The sequence below is a fragment of the Nicotiana tomentosiformis genome, chromosome 6, assembly GCF_000390325.3.
Source record: "Nicotiana tomentosiformis chromosome 6, ASM39032v3, whole genome shotgun sequence".
In the NCBI taxonomy this organism is placed as follows: Eukaryota; Viridiplantae; Streptophyta; class Magnoliopsida; order Solanales; family Solanaceae; genus Nicotiana; species Nicotiana tomentosiformis.
In genome coordinates, this window is record NC_090817.1 from 66,208,670 (window position 1) to 66,225,203 (window position 16,534).

A 16,534-nucleotide genomic window follows, 5' to 3' on the forward strand; every position below is an offset into this window, starting at 1 on the left:
TGTTTGATACCCATTTGGACTTAAGAAAGCCAAATTGGGCAAAATCACTCTTTGACCGCGAGGTATTGAGTGGGTAACGTAGAGTTGAGAGATATAATACACCCCAATCAACAAAATAAGTATTAACGTATTTAACCCATTAGGCGAACATCTAGGTTATGGTCACATCCCTAGGCTTTTTAATTATTTGAAAAAATACCAAAAACAATCATTCGCTTCTAGTTTCTTTTCTTAGCTTATAATGGCCAGAGTAAAATTAGAATTAGAAATTAAAAACTTTTGTGGAAGTGCAATTTAGTTATTCCTGTTGAAAATAATGATAAGGCTAACAAACTTGATAACTATGCGATCACTTAGTTTTAGTTTACAAGAATTAGGACTATTTGTATTAGCTATCCTAGAATAGTCCTACTCTCTGTTGTATAAACAAAATATAGGATCAATATTCTGTATAAATAGATATGACTCGTGTAACTGAAAATATATCAATACCTTCTTGGCATTGTCTTTGTACCATAATTTCACATGGTATCAGAGCTTCTTTGAAGCCAATCCCGCTGCCATAATCCAGTTCTTACTACACAGTATCAACTCTGTCCATATGGCTTCCAACACCTTTTCAACAGCCTCTCTTCATCATCTCATTGCTTCATGTCCTGTGAAATTAAAGCCCTCTAACTATCTGATATAGAGAACACAAATGATGCAACTTATCCAAGTAATAAGGTTGAACTATCTCATTGAAGGAAAGCCAGAAATTATAAACATAGAAGGCACCAGTGAAAGCAGTGATAAGGACAGTGACAAGGGAGTTGACAAAGCCAGTGACAGAAAGGCTGATATTGCTGATGACTGGTCTGAAAAAGAAGTGTTGTTAAGGAGTTGGATATGTAGGACAATTTCAAAAGAGAGCATGTATCTAATTGTGAGATGCACGACTACTAAACAAATGTGAGAATTCCTGGAAGAAACCTATCTACAGGCAACAAAGGACACAGAATTCCAGTTGAAGCAACAACTCCAAACCATCAAGCTTGGCAATAAAACCATCAATGAATATCTGAAGGAATTCAAAGGCATTTATGATGGCTTGGCTGCCATACACAAGCATGTAAATGATGATAGCAAGGTCATCAACTTTGCTAGAGGTTTGGGTCCTAAATACAAAATATTTAGGACAGTGATGCTTGGCAAAGCACCTTATCCAATTCTGAGCCAGTTGTTCACTTTCCTAAGAGGCTTTGATCTCAGAGAGGATGAAGGAGATGATCCACAACAAATGAATCACAATAAGCCATTTGCAGCACAAAGAACATACAACAATAAAGGTATATGAAGTTTCTCAAACCGAAGAGGTAACATGAACTACAGTTCAAAAGGTAGAGGCTTCAGGCCTACTGGACAGAACAACAATCAAAACACTCATGGATATGAAAATGCTGCTAAGGGACAGGAAACCACATAATCATCAGCCTGCCAGATATCTGGTAGGAACAATCACATTACAATAAAGTGCTTCTACAGATAGAATTTCTCATATCAAGCACCAAAAGATTTGCCACAGGCTCTTGCTACACTCAATGTGAATAGTTAGAGTAGTGGAGACAATGCTCACTATATGAATTCTAGAGCAAGCACTCACATGAACAACAATTCAGGTAACTTATCCAACCTTAAACCTTACAATGGAAATGATAAAATTGTAGTAGGAAATAGATAAGAACTGGATATCACACATATTGGAAAAGGAACAATTTCTTGTTTAAGGATGAGTGAAGTGCTAGTAGTTCCTAAGCTAAAAAAGAATTTGCTATCTGTAAGTAAGATTACTAGAGATAATTGTTGCTCCATTGAGTTTGATAAATCATCTTTTGTTGTAAAGGACAAGCGGACATGGAAACTGATGGCCAAGGGTGCTAAAAAAGGAGAGATATATGCCTTAAAGGTGGACAACCTGTTTGCTTTGAATGCAACACGGACAAGGAGAAGCTCTAGTGATATTTTACATGCCAGACTTGGGCATCCAAGTTCTAGGTCCTTAGAAGTACTTAGTAACAATAAGTCTATCAATATCATATGTTGGCATAAAACTCCTGCAATTTGTGTTAGTTGTCAAATGGGAAAAGGTTGTAAACTACCACTCAAGTTGAGAAATAAAGTTGAGAATGAACCTCTTTTGAAAATTCATTGTGACTTATGGGGATACTATGATTTATTTGTTGATGATTACAATAGATATACTTGGTTGTATCCTTTAAAAATAAAATCTGACTTCTTTGAAATATTTGTCAAATTCCATAAAATGGTTGAGAAACAGTATTCAAAGAGTATCAAGATCTTTCAATGTGATGGTGGAGGTGAATTTTCAAGTTTTGAATTTGTTAAGTACTTAGAAGACTGTGGCATTATAAGACATATTTCCTGTCCTCATACTCTTGAGCAAAATGACATTACAGAAAGGAAACATAGACATATAGTGGAAACTGGATTGACACTGCTACTACATGCTAGGTTACCTTTATATTTATGGACTGAAGCATTTCTCACAGCAGCATTCCTGATAAATAGATTGCCATCATCTGTGCTTAAAAAGGAAATACCATTTCACAAATTGCATGGTTCACACCCTGATTACAACAGTTTGAAAGTGTTTGGGTGCAAGTGTTTCCCTTACTTAAAGGGAAAACATAAGTTCTCACCTAAGTCCTATCCATGTGTGTTCATTGGTTACAACAGTTTGCATAAAGGCTATAGGTGCTTTCATCCAACCACAAGGATGGTCTTGGTGTCAAGACATGTTGCCTTTGATAAACTAACACTTCCCTATGTGCAGGAAAATAAGACTAACAGTGCACCAAATGATTCTAGCCATATGGCCACCTTCTTTGAATTTTTCTCAGAATCACAGGCTAATTCTGGTTCATCAGACCCTATTGCTGCAGGGGAAGTGTTGGGAGCTGATCATGATATAGTTGCAGGTGATGTTTCAAATGATCAAAGTGCTGTGTTGGGAGCTGATCATGATGTTGTTGCAGATGATGTTTCAAATGATCAGGATGATGGTGTTACTACTCAAACATCTGCTCCAACTGCTGATCACAGTGATGCTGTTGAGTCTGATCAGAATGAGGTTGTGGAGGTCACAAATAGTGTTGTTGAGCCCTCTGCAGACATGCAAAACTCAGTCACTGATGAATTTCAATCAAAGGCCTCTCACTCAGATGAAACACCTATGCAGTTCACAGTGACAGATCCAAGAGGATTGTAGCTAGAAGTGGACTTGTCACACTTCTTCAATGCCCAGGATGAAGCACCTCTAGCAGAAAACATAGTTCATGCCGAACCTGAAATCACTACTCAAGGCCATAAAATGATCACTAGATTCAAAGCTAAGTCTCTTCCTTTAACTCATACCTCACTAGCTGTTGTACAAACAAAACTAGAAGAATCTAAAACTATAAAAGAAACTCTTAGTTTCCCTCACTGGTTTAAAGTTATGCAAGAAGCATTAGCAGCTTTACATCAAAATGAAACTTGGATACTAGTTCCCAGAACTTCAACAATGAATGTAGTAGGATCTAAGTGGGAGTTTAAAACAAAATGAAGCCGGATGGATCAATAGAAAGACACAAAGCAAGGCTAGTTGGTAAAGGATACTCACAACTTAAAGGGATTGATTTTGCAGAAACCTTCAGTCCAGTAGTTAAAGCTACAACCATCAGAGTTATTCTCTCATTTGCTGTCACTTTACATTGGTCCATTAGGCAACTAGATGTTAAGAATGACTTCCTACATGGACATCAACAAGAAGAAGTTTATATGACTTAACCACTAGGCTTCACTGATCCAATGTATCCTAACCATGTATGTCTTTTAAAGTAGACATTATATGGTCTCAAACAAGCTCCTAGAGCTTGGTCTGAGAGATTTATTCTATTCCTACTTCATCTTGGTTTCAAATGCAGTCGAGCTGATTCTTCCTTATTTACTCTCCATGATGTAGAAGGAAAAATATTACTCCTGTTATATGTAGATGATATAATTATAACAGGAAGCAACTCAAGGCAGATAGGGGAAGCAGTGCAAAAGCTGGGGCATAAATTTGCTATGAAGGATCTTGAACCCTTGATTTACTTTTTAGGTATTAAGGTAAGCTATTTTCCTGGAGGAATCCATTTGAATCAAAGCAAATATGCAATGATTTGCTTAGAAAAGTGGATATGGCAAATGTAAAAAGAGTGCATACTCTACTAGCTTAGAAGCATGGTCTACAAGAAGCAGCTGGCAAAGCAGTTGATCCCTCAGCTTACAGAAGCATTGTAGGAAGCTTGCAGTACCTCACACTCACAAGACCAGACATTACTCATGTTGTTAATCTAACAAGTCAATTCATGCAGAATCCAAACAGCATGCATCTTCAGGCAGGAAAGAGAATATTGAGGTATGTCAAGGGAACCATTGATCATGGACTGAGAATCATATCACAGTCTTCCTTCAGGCTGTATGGATTCCCAAGTGCAGACTGGGCAGGATGTTCCATTACAAGGAGGTCTACTACTGGATATAGTATATACCTTGGTGCAAATTGTGTCTCCTGGTCATCAAGGAAATAGAACACTGTTGGAAGGTCAAGTGCTGAAGCTGAGTATAGAGCACTGGTAGCAACTGCAGCTGAACTTACCTAGATAAGCTACATCTACAAGACATTGGAATGTATATCAATACTGCTCCTGTCTTATTTTGTGACAACTTGAGTGCTCTATACATGACTACAAATCCAGTAATGCATGCTAAAACTAAACATGTAGAACTAGATTACCACTTTGTCAGAGAGAAGGTAGCTTAAGGAAAATTGATTACTCAGTTTGTTAGGTCCAAGGACCAACTAGCAGATGTTCATACAAAGGCTCTTGGCAAAAGACCGGTTCCAGTTCTTTCGAGACAAGCTAGGTGTAGTGAAGTCACCTCCCACGAGCTTGAAGGGAAATGTTGAAGATAATGATCATGCTAACAAACCTGATAATTCTGCGATCACTTAGTCTTAATTTACAAGAATTAAGACTCTTTGTATTAGCTATCCTAGAAGAGTCCTACTCTATGTTGTATTGACAAAATATAGGATTAATATTCTATATAAATACATAGGACTGTAATGACCCGACCGGTCGTTTTGAGTATTACAGTCCCGTTTCCCCATTTACTACTCAATTTATGCCTTATACTTGATTTATGACTTATCGGGTTAGTTGGTTCGGGTCCGGAAGAATTTCGGAGTGAAATGAGATACTTAGTCTCATAATTGAAAACTTAAGTTAAAATAGTGATCGGATGTCGACTTATATGTAAATGACCCCGGAATGGAGTTTTGATGTTTCTAATAGCTTTGTATGGTGATTTTAGACTTAGGAGCGTGTTTAAAAAATTATTTGGAGGTCCGTAGTAGAATTAGGCTTGAAATGGCAAAAGTTGAATTTTTGGAAAGTTTGACCGGGTTGTTGACTTTTTGATATTAGGGTCGGAATCCGATTCTAGAAATTGAAATAGGTCCATTATGTCATTTATGACTTGTCTGCAAAATTTGAGGTCAATCGTACTCGATTCGATAGGTTTCGGCATCGAATGTAGAAGTTGAAAATTTCATAATAGACTAAAGTCAAGTGAGTTCGTACAAGATCTAATTTCAAATGAGCATAACTATCATGATACAAAGTGTTATATGGTGTATTACCTATCAAATAAAATATCTTTGAGTCTAGTTTCTAACGTTTTAAACCGTTCATCATTTGGACATTCCTACAAGAAGTTATGACCAAATTATCAAAGGCTGGAAAAATGAGATTCTGCGGCAATTCTGCGACCATTATGCGATCGCAGAAGTGGTTATGCGACCGCAAACTGGTCACAGAATGGACCAGAACAACCCAGTTCTGGGCACCGATTTTGCGACCATTTTGCGACTCGCATACCCATTCTGCGGTCCATTATGCGACCGCAGACCTGCTTTCGGAGGGTTAATTTTTCTATTTTCATAACCCGACCCCATTTTGATAAATAGGCTTTGGGACTCATTTTGGAGCAAAAATCTGATATTTTTAGAGAGAAGGGAGAGTGTTCTAGAGAGAGGAAGAAGCTCAAGTGCTTTGTTCATCAAGATCTTGTTCAAGCTTTGAAATCCAACAAGGAAATATCACAAGATCTTCACCCAATAGGTAAGGTTCTAACCCCTAGTATTCAATTTTGAGTTTGGATAAAGATGGGTGATTAAGAGTATGATTCTTGGGTATAATAGTATTATTTATACATATCAATAAGGTTTATGAAAAGATTATTGAGTTCAAATGGGTAAAGATTGGGTTGAAAATGGTAAAAATCTTCAATGACTTTAATTGAAGATTTGAGGGTCGAGTTGATGTCGGAATTTATATGGTTGGACTCGTGGAATTTGATGGGCATTCATATTTTGTAACTTTTGTCAAGTTCAGAGACGTGGGCCCCACGGGCAATTTTTGAGTTAATTTTGGATTTTATTAAAAAAATTAGTATTTTCTTATGGAATTAATTACAATAATTGGTATTGATTGAATCGAATTAATTATGGCTAGATACGAGGCTTTCGGAGACCAATTCTCGTGGAAAGGGCAAAGCGGAATAAAGAATTTACATGGGTTGAGGTAAGTAACTCTTCTAATCTTAGAGATGAGGGTATGAAACCACAAATTTTGTGATATGTGATTGGTTTTGAGGTGACGCACATGCTAGGTGACGTGCGTGTGGGCGTGCACCGTAGAAATTGTGACTAGATCAAATTCCATGGAACTGTGAAGTTGAATAATATGTTGATATTTGTATATACTCTATGTGTTAGAGAAAATTGAGCTGAGACTCGTAATAAAAATCATGCTTAGGCATATGTTGTTATTGTTGGTACCCATTGGGGTCATTTTTGTGGTTGAATAATATGTTCAAATTGTAATTTTTCACTCAGTCAGGTTTATTCATTTCATATCATACCTCAGTCTCTCTTATTTATTATTGATGCATCATATCATTGTTGTTGGGATGCTTATCATGATTTCCGAGAGCCCGAGAGACTGGAGAGGTTGATGACTGAGTTAGGCCGAGGGCCTAATTGTGAGAATATTTATGGATCGGGCTACACGCCATAATATATTTATTGATTTATGCCATGATTGGCTTAATATATCGCTTGGGCTGAAGGAGCCTCTCAGGAGTCTGTACATACCCCTAGTGAGCGCAGGTACTTACTGAGTGCGAGTGCCGAGTGATTTGGGAGGATTGAGTGACTGTGAGGCATGAGTTACTGTGAGGACTGAGTGACTGGGAGGACTGAGTGATTGGGAGGACTGAGTGGAATGATACTCTGAGAGTGTGCATATGATTTTATCACTGAGTTGCATCGCATTGACATGCACACATGACATACAGGCATAAAGATGGATTTTTTCTCATGCTGTACAGTATCACATCATTCATAATTTCTCACACATGTTGACAAATGGGCATAGTGATGCAATTGTTTTATACGGGTTATTTGGAAAGAAAATGAAACATCCCATTTATTATTGAAAGGATTTTGGGAAAATCACAGTTTTCAGACTTACTCATATTTTGGTGATTTTAGTGAAAAGAATTGAGTTTTACTATTATATTTGAAAAGAAAAATATTTATTTATTTTCGAAATTGTGAACGAACTAAGCACTTTATTATTGAGTTATTCATTGTGCTGCCTCAATTCTGTTGTTATGAGATTTGTTTTCTGGATATTGTTGTGGACTATTGATTTTGGACCCGACTTTGGTAAAAGCTCGTCACTACTTTCAACATAATGTTAGGTTTGTTACTTACTCAGTACATGGGGTCGGTTGTACTGATACTACACTTCTGCACCTTGCATGCAGATGTTGGCTGTCGATGTTGCTGTGTTCGATGGAAGCTGGATTTGAAGATGTATCTGCATTCCGGTTGTAGCTGCCTCTTGTTCATGGTAGCCTTAGATTCATAAAACTCTGTTTATGTACTTCTCAAACAGATGATGTATTTATTTCATACTAGCTTTGTAAACTTTATTCTTAGAAGCTCATGATTTGTACTATCAGTTCTTGGGAAAAAGTATTGGTTTTAGATATTTTCTTTTAATTAATTGCCTCGTTAATTTCATTGGAATCAGATAGTTTGTAATTGGCTTATCTAACGGGTTGGGTTAGGTGTCATCACGACTAGCTGGATTTTGGGTTCGTGTAACTAAAAATATATCAATACACTGCCTTCTTGACATTGTTTCTGCACCATAATTTCACAATTCTATTCACTTTCGTCAAGTGTATACTCCTAACACCCATTGAAACTCCCTGTGAAAATCGACCCCTACTCTTGTTGGGTGCTATTCTTCCAACGACCGTTTCCGCTCAATATTGAGTGCGGATTGGACGTGGACCATTTTTTTTAAAAGTGTTTTTCAAAACAATTCTTATGTGAAGAAAGTTTTTTTTTTTTTTTTTTTTTTTTTCTGATACTCAAAAAGCTTATACTCATCAAAAGCATCTTTTTCCTTCTAAAACCTTGGCAAAATATCTTAACTTAAAAAAAAAAAAAAAAATTGGCCAAACATGCTATTAAGATGCCCCTTTTTCATTATTGAAGGTAGGCGCAGGTAAACTCTACTAACAATTAATGCAGTTGATATGAAGTACGGTCATTTGACAGAAAGTCGATCCTAAGAGCAAATCTGTGGAGAATTTTTCTTTATAATATGAGGAATGGAAATTTGATCTCTGATACTGTATTTTTTACTAATTGAATAACTAAATACAGTACTCTCAAATTACCACTGAAAAGAAATGGAAAACTCGGTTGGCTATTTCAAGGAAGACTTGATATATCATATAGATAGAAATGCTTTTAAAATGCGGAACTATTTTTAGAGATAGCTGAATATTAAAGAGGCGTGGGCTACGGCCTACAGATTAAAGGAGGATTTAAAGATTAATGCTTTTTATGGCTTTCTCAAAAGCATGAAAAGAAGCCTTACGGGCCAACCATTTACGTCAGGAAATATCTTTTAAATGTATTTTTCAAGGAAACTCCCATGCAACTAATGAGGGGAAAAATAAAGTGAACTGCTAAGGGGAAAAATTACGAATTACAGTGGAATCTTCTTGGAATTAGTTAGCTAGTCCCTCTGTTTCAATTTACATTGCACTCTTACTATTGAGATAATTTTCTCTTTATATGCAACTCTTTAAAATATTCTTCAAATACTTTTAATTAGAAGAATTTTATTTATAGTCCCTAATAATTTTTATGTAGTGTTTAATTATCTAAATTTAATATTAGAAATATGTTAGAAATCAATTTCCAAATTGAGATCGAAAATTAGAATTATTGGCCCAACTCCGATCCTATTTTATTTCTTTTCAAATTTCAACACAGAAGTACTATAATGAGAATTAATTGTGTGTGGTTGTAGGGCTCGAAAATTCTACATTCGTCGTTTTTTTCCCTCAAAAAAAGGAAAACAAATGCGTACGGTACTCACCCATAATGTAAGTAACGCTAACACACCTCGACAAGATAACTGCGTGCCCAAAAGTGATGAAACAAAATAATTTGCTCCACCATGTGAAATAATTAAATGTTGATCGATGAGACAAGATTATACATTTTTGAATGAAAATTAATCGATTTACGAATGCCAGTGATATTGAAATAGTAGAAAGTAAGGACGAAAGATAAAAATCAGACGCATGAAAATGGAAACTTAATGTACAAAAAAGGTATTTTTATTAGTAACAAAGCAAAGTAGCAAAAAACTCTCACTACATACAGACATTTTATTGTTCTTCACAAGAGAAAGATTACTTGGAAAATGAGCTATTCATTAGTGTACAAACACTTGAAGAGTAGGAAATTAAAAGTAAATTAAAGGAAAATGCCAAGTAATCATTTAGGTTTACTAAGTCGATCTTAGACTTGCACAGTTTGCAGCTTGGGCATATTCTCAACTTTAGCAGCTTCAGGTCCACGTGCATTAAATTTCTCTGAGTAAACAAGTGCACCAAGCTTCACAATGTCAATAATCTGCTCTTCAGTTAATTGTGGAAGGTTTTTCTGCTCCTCTGAAATTACGACATGATTTTGTAGCTCGCGAAGTTTCTGCTCCTTTATGATGTTCTTCTCTTTCTTGTTATATATCACATAAAGTATCATTTGGAGAATACCGAAGATGAATCCTAAGATGTTTGGAATCTATAAAGACAAAAAATAATATATATTATTAATTATGCAATTAATAGATCTTTACGTACGTTACGTAATAATTTAGATGTGCCCGCAAGTAATTAATCAAAATTAATAGTATTAACTTACTGCAACATTTTTGTCTTTTATTAGAAGACCGTAGAAGAACCACATGACAGCACTCAGTGTGAGGAAAAATGATAGGAGAAATGGCATGTATTCCACACTCTTGGTTTTGATAACTTTTCTCTGCATGACATATATAGTATTAGGAAAATCGAATATCATTTTCATGCATTTAAAATGGAAATTAAACACGAGGGTTAATTATTGCAATGTTCATAGACTTACCACTATGCACAATGGTGCTGCAAACGTACATAACGAAAACACAAGGCAAATCCATCCAACAATTTGGCCACGAACTGCGCCTTTGAATAAAAATTGGGTAACGAGAACGATAGCTCCAAAGCCACCAAGCACTAATAAAAGAAGCATCTTCACAGTTTGGACCTGCATTGAGCATGCAATTACAAAGTCAGAAATAATTATCTTGATCTAATATTCTCAAAATTTATTTAACGTGTTAGTGTAAAGAAGTCAAACTCTTCCTGTAAAAGCTTACGTACCCTGGCTTTCTTTGGTGCATAGAAAAGGTAGAAGCCAACGTAAATTGTTTCAATAAAGCAGCCAAAGGTGTTTATAGTGATAATGAAGATCATGTTGGACATGAGAAGTGCGTAGTATATCCAAAGTATGCAACTGAATAGTGCAACCACATAAGGAATTGATTGATAGCCTTCAGTTGATTTCTTCTTGTAAATCGTATAAAATGTAGGCCTGTCGATGATGTGTAAATACAGATGTAAGTACTATTTAATTTATACAAGTAGTATCGTAATACGAATGAAGATTTAAGACATGGGAGACTCACAGTGGAGAAAGGAACACGATGAACGAGACGATGTCACCTATAAATTGAAAAAAAAAAAGAAAGAAAAAGAGTATGATTAAACTCAACAACTTTTAAAATTCTTGGGGAAGAAAGTAAATTGCGATAAAAGAGCATGCAAATGATTAAAACAAGTATTTATTACGTAAATGATTGAAGATATGCTAGTACGATGAAATGTCACATCCATGAAATATTTAGTAGTCTCTACTAGGTAATAATATAATTAAATAGCCATAACATAGTTTTGGTATCTGATAATTGATACTTGAATACAATAGGAATATTAATAACAAGCAAGAAATGAAATAATTTACCGAGGACACCAAAAGCAGAAGCCCAGACGTGAACAGAAATACCAGCCATCGTTTTTTTAATTCGTTTTTCTGAACAAATTAAGACTTGCAAAATCTCTATCTCGATCTCTTTAGTTTTTATAACTCACACTCACAAAGAGCTTCAAGAGTTGCAAGACTTGCAAGTTCTACTTGGCAATGAAACTAGGTGACTTGGTTGACATATATATAGGCAAGTGTGGGAAAGTAGATCGATGCAATTGAAAAAAGTGTTTTGTTTTCTATTGTCTTTGCACAAATGTATAAGGAAAAAGGAAGCCCTTTGCAATAGCTAATTGACTTTTATCTTTCCGTGTATAAGAAATATTTATATTATTTAGATCACTCACAAAGTAATTATTATATATAATCTCTATCCTCAAAATTAAATGGTCCTACGGTGCTCTTTTATTATGTCATCCTCCAATACGCAGGGGCACTAAGGTTTACATTTCATACTTTAGTTTTGGAGGGGTCTGATTTTATTTGTTTTCGGTTCAGATGAACTCCAAATCAGCAAAATAACAATCCAGAAATGATGGGGGTGCCAATTAGTGCCTGCCATTTGGCATCAATAATGGAGTGGGGACATCCATTTCTGCTGCTATTGAGGTGATCAATTTGCTGAAATGGCTGATGAAAAAATCATCAGGATAATATGCTTCGCTATGCTTTGCTTTAGTTGGCTTATCTTGTTTTGGTGGCTTATGTCATACATCTATATGATGAAATAAAATGAATCAGTTTCCGTATCTCTTAAAAAATATTTACCAATGTAAAAATTATCTATTTCACTATCAGTGCTATTTATACAGTATATAAGGTCATTATTTATTTTCTATCTATTTATTATTGTTTACCCGAAAAATAGATAGAGTTGAATTTGTACGTAGTTCTAAGGATATGTGGTATAACTTAACATAAATCGTAAGGATAAATAGAAATATCGAATATTGACTGTAAAGGGTAAAAAATAAGCAAAGGTTGGAAAGAAGTTGATTTTAAGGACTAAGCAAGATGAATCAATCTATAAAGCTAAAAGGAATAACTCTTCAATGTAGGAATGTATGGTATTTGGGTTACAATGTAAGCAAAAAACTTCCCTTTTACAGAAATGTAGCCATCCTCTTTATAGTGGAGGATCCTACTTTAGATATAATTAAAAATATATAGTAGGGAGTCCATGATAAATCAGCTTTTCCCTGATTCCCACCGAGATTCTCTCCCTTAGTGCAGTTAAAACGACTCTTGTCTGTGAGCTCGAGCTTGATCGGACTCGGTGTTGGTCGATATTGTTTTTAGAGCTCGATGCGGATTTGAGCTTGATGCCGACTCGGGGTCTGGTAATGACTCAGGCTCGGTATCGGTTGGCCTTTGCCCCTTAAGCTCGATTCCATAACATCTCATCATAGTTCGATTCGGACCCGAGCTCGATAATGACTTCGAACTCGGTTCTTGAAATCTGAAGCTTGTTCGTGCCATCTTCGGAACCCATCTCGATATTACGAAGTCTTCCTTTGGTCTATTATGATCCCCATCTCGATCAATCGTATGAAGGCCAAAATCAATTTCGACCGTATACAGATAGTCCCCTCGTTTCTCGGGAAGAATGTGGTGAGAAACGATATGATTTCTCAATGGCTCGATTAAATATGCACTGACGTTTGCATCGAGCCCGACCATGACGTACGTGATAGCTGTCTCGTCAGTTTAGTTTACCAAGGCATTTAATACGTGTCAGACGGTGGTCGGCCACCGCTGATATTGAACCACCATTGCTTCAATCTATAAATAACCCTTCATTTTATCATTTATCACTTTTACATCTTCAATCTTCCAAATTTCCTAAGTTCTTTTCGTATCTTTTGAGTTTATTCGCAAATCTGTGATTCTTCTCTGCAAAATCTTTCTCCAAAACCACCAAATCTTTGTCACCTTCTTCTATTCTCGATCTTTAAATTCAAAAATGGCGAAAATATCACAAACCATTCCTCAGAAAGAGAAAGCTTCTTCTTTACAGCATGCCGCCGACAAAACACCGGTAGAGCCATGACCTGAGGAGTGCGTTCCTGGGGCGTGTGTTCTTACCTCTGATTTTAAGGTCAATAACAGCTCGTCGGTTCCCGGCCGATGTGAGCCAGTATCGAGGTATATGTGTTCGATAATCGAGAAGCACCTCATACAACTAAAGAAAAATTGCAATTGGGAGAACAAAGAAATAGTAATCCCGTCTTCTGACGAAGATATCACCACATACGTGAAAGGGTTTTTAAGTGTGTATACTTACCCTTTCACATTAGGTCCCCTCGACCCCGTTATTATTGATTTCTGCCGTCAATACAAAATAGCCCTAGGCCATATCCATCCTTCTTTTTGGCGGATCATTATTTTGATCCGATACTTCGTCAACAAAATTGAGGGGATGCCTTTCACCTTCGACCATCTCATTCTATAGTATTGTCCTCGCCTCTTTCGAGGTGGGTTAATAAAACTTCAGCATCGGGTTACCAAGGTTCTGTTCTCGAGCATAGACGAGGACAGGGATCGAGGCTGGATGGGCAGGTTCGTTCGAGTAAGGACTTCGGACCTGATTCCGACTGAAAAGATGTCTTTTCCCGAGGAGTGGAACATGAAGCGTAAGTGTAATTCTGGTGTTATCTCCTACTATTTTGCCCTTTCATTTCTTTTCTCACTGATATCCCCTTTTTGTGATGCAGCGGTTCCCTGGATGCCCGGCGCAGTTCCCGATCTCAAGAACTGGGTACGAGATCTGGTTTCGACCTTCACATACGCCGAGCGCTCATGGCGTAATTTGTCAAAGGGCCGATGGGAGGCTAAAAATCATGGTAAGCCCCTTTCTCGTATTTTTGGTAGTTCGAAAGAGATGCTTTCCATATACTTCAATAAATATTCCTGTATGTAGGTGTGGGCAAATATGCGGTTTTGAGGCCCTCGTCCGTCGAGGAAGAGGCTTCGACCTTTGTTCCAAAGCCGGTGAAGGATAATAAGAGGAAAAGGCCCTCCGCTTCCGAAGATCCAAAATCGAAGACGGGGACGAATCGTAAGCTAAGGAAGAGTACCATTCCTTTGACCGCAGAATCAGTTCTACGTCTAAGGGATGAAGACAACGACAAAGAAGAAAACGACGGGTCCGTGCTGGAGGCCCGAATGAAGAAAAGCATCGATGCCCCAAAGGCAGCTGAATCGATGGTGATTTGTAACGGTCCGCCTCGGATCAAGGAGATATCATAGGAAGGCTCGGGCAAAGTCCCCGAGTCATTAGAGATTGAGGATGCTTCCTACCGAAGTCAACAGACGGTGGGTACATCGGAAGGGGCCGGTCCTGAAGCTCTCCGAACTGAGGAGAATGCCCCAAGCGAGTCGCTTGGGGCAATAGTAATCGGAGATTCGTCCACTCTCCCTGCCTTTTCCGAAGGGGATATTCGGGAAGCCCAAGTTTTGGGGGCCCTCGAGATGAGCCGGTCTCATAAAGGGGAGGACCCCTTCCGTGATTTGTTTACTAGTGTCGAGGACGCTGCTGGCCGTAGTGATGTGTCAGGCTTTCTTTGGGAAGTGCAGCTAGCTGTGAATCGAGTAAGCTCTTAACTTTCTTTGTTGATATTAATTTTTATGTTTTGGTATTCTTTTCTAACTTCTTTTCTTCTTTCTTCGCAGGCCTTGGCGGTTCATCGAGAAGCATATTCTCGGTCTCGAGCTGAGCTGCATCGGTTCGAGATCGACCTCCGACGGGTTACGGAGGAGAGGAATGCCCTTAAACTACTTTTCGGGCAAAGGAAAGAAGAAATCAAAGGTCTTAGAGCTGAGTTGGCCAAGGCTCATCAAGACCAGACCGACCTGACCGAGCAAGTAATGTTAATATTAAGAACTCATGGGCTTGATTCAGGATTGAAGGCTAATATTTCGGTCTCACAGCTGCAGCAGAAACTCGAGACGATTGGGCAGCTTCGTGAGGAAGTTGATACAATAAGGGCAGAGACCATGGGATGGAAAGATGGCATGGACCGTCTTGCTACAGAAAAAGAAACTATTCGGGCCCAATTGTCATCGACTGTAAGCCAACTTCAAGGCATGAAAGAGAAGAGCTTGGTTCAAGCGAGAAGAATAGAGGAACTCGAGGCTCGGTTGGCCTCCGAACTTGCTAAGGCCAAATCAGATGCCGAGAAAGCAAAGTCCTATGCGGATGCGTTAGTGGCCGTCTATCGGGCGGATACTGAAGCTGCCCAGGTGCAAGCAAGAGAGGCAGTCGAGACTGCCAACACCCGAGCACATTGGGTTGCTGAACTTGCTAAGTGCCGATCTCGGAGGGAGACCCTTGAAGAGATCCATGCTTGGGGTTTCGATCTCACTGAAGAGATAAAAAGTTCTAAAGAGCTCGAGGCTGATGCTGAAGCCTTGGCTTCCGATGATGACGATGATGATGATGATGACGATGATGGGAGCAAGATCGGGGAGGAGCCCGATGGAGATAAGACCGCCCCCGGAGATAACCAATAAACTTATCCCTTAGTTTCCATTCCGTACGTTGTAAACAATCATGTAAACAATCTTGTATACATATATAAATATCTTTTCTTTTCCCGACTTGCCTCTGTTTTATTTCCTGCCTTGTGAAGATTTTGTTTTATTCATGCCTTATGAATGTTTTCATAAGGCTTTAGGCAATTTGATCTAATTTGGACTTTGTAGCCTTTATAACCAAGTGAGCACTTACTCAAACTTGAAATAAGGTATCCCATAGGCTTAGTAGTCAAGTTGAGTGATTGCTTGAACTTGAAGTAATATAGCCCGTAGGCTTAATAGTTGAGTGAGTGCTTGCTTGAACTCGGAATAAAAGTAGCCCGTAGACTTAGTAGTCAAGTGAGTGATTCGAACTCGAAGTAATGTAGCCCGTAGGCATAATGGTCGAGTCAGTGCTTGCTCGAACTCGAAATAAAAGTAGCCCGTAGGCTTAGTAGTCATGTGAGTGAT

General features: G+C 37.9%; 2 protein-coding genes across 2 annotated transcripts; one reads left to right on the forward strand and one right to left on the reverse strand.

The window, feature by feature from the left end:
• Positions 1 to 9,785: 9,785 nt before the first annotated feature.
• Positions 9,786 to 11,720, reverse strand: LOC104107744 (bidirectional sugar transporter SWEET9-like). Its single transcript, XM_009616622.4, has 6 exons — positions 11,528 to 11,720; positions 11,193 to 11,229; positions 10,888 to 11,098; positions 10,610 to 10,771; positions 10,388 to 10,507; positions 9,786 to 10,267 (listed from the first exon to the last, which is right to left on the reverse strand). Exons 1-6 carry the CDS (start codon positions 11,574 to 11,576, stop codon positions 9,986 to 9,988), a joined length of 861 nt encoding a protein of 286 aa, XP_009614917.1. The 5' UTR covers positions 11,577 to 11,720; the 3' UTR covers positions 9,786 to 9,985.
• Positions 11,721 to 12,612: 892 nt separating this feature from the next.
• LOC138894127 (uncharacterized) lies at positions 12,613 to 16,060 on the forward strand. Its single transcript, XM_070178807.1, has 4 exons — positions 12,613 to 12,631; positions 14,469 to 14,755; positions 14,861 to 15,139; positions 15,221 to 16,060. Exons 1-4 carry the CDS (start codon positions 12,613 to 12,615, stop codon positions 16,058 to 16,060), a joined length of 1,425 nt encoding a protein of 474 aa, XP_070034908.1.
• Positions 16,061 to 16,534: the final 474 nt, after the last annotated feature.

What these genes read in the sequence shown, in the direction of transcription:
- LOC104107744 (XM_009616622.4), bottom strand. Translation starts at nt 11,576, where the DNA reads ATGGCTGGTATTTCTGTTCACGTCTGGGCTTCTGCTTTTGGTGTCCTC. An exon ending in ATCGTGTTCCTTTCTCCACT is followed by an intron (nt 11,099 to 11,192) that starts GTGAGTCTCCCA and finishes CATCATCGACAG; the next exon opens with GCCTACATTTTATACGATTT. An exon ending in CAGCACCATTGTGCATAGTG is followed by an intron (nt 10,508 to 10,609) that starts GTAAGTCTATGA and finishes TATGTCATGCAG; the next exon opens with AGAAAAGTTATCAAAACCAA.
- LOC138894127 (XM_070178807.1), top strand. An exon ending in CAAAGGCAGCTGAATCGATG is followed by an intron (nt 14,756 to 14,860) that starts GTGATTTGTAAC and finishes CGAAGTCAACAG; the next exon opens with ACGGTGGGTACATCGGAAGG. An exon ending in TGCAGCTAGCTGTGAATCGA is followed by an intron (nt 15,140 to 15,220) that starts GTAAGCTCTTAA and finishes CTTTCTTCGCAG; the next exon opens with GCCTTGGCGGTTCATCGAGA.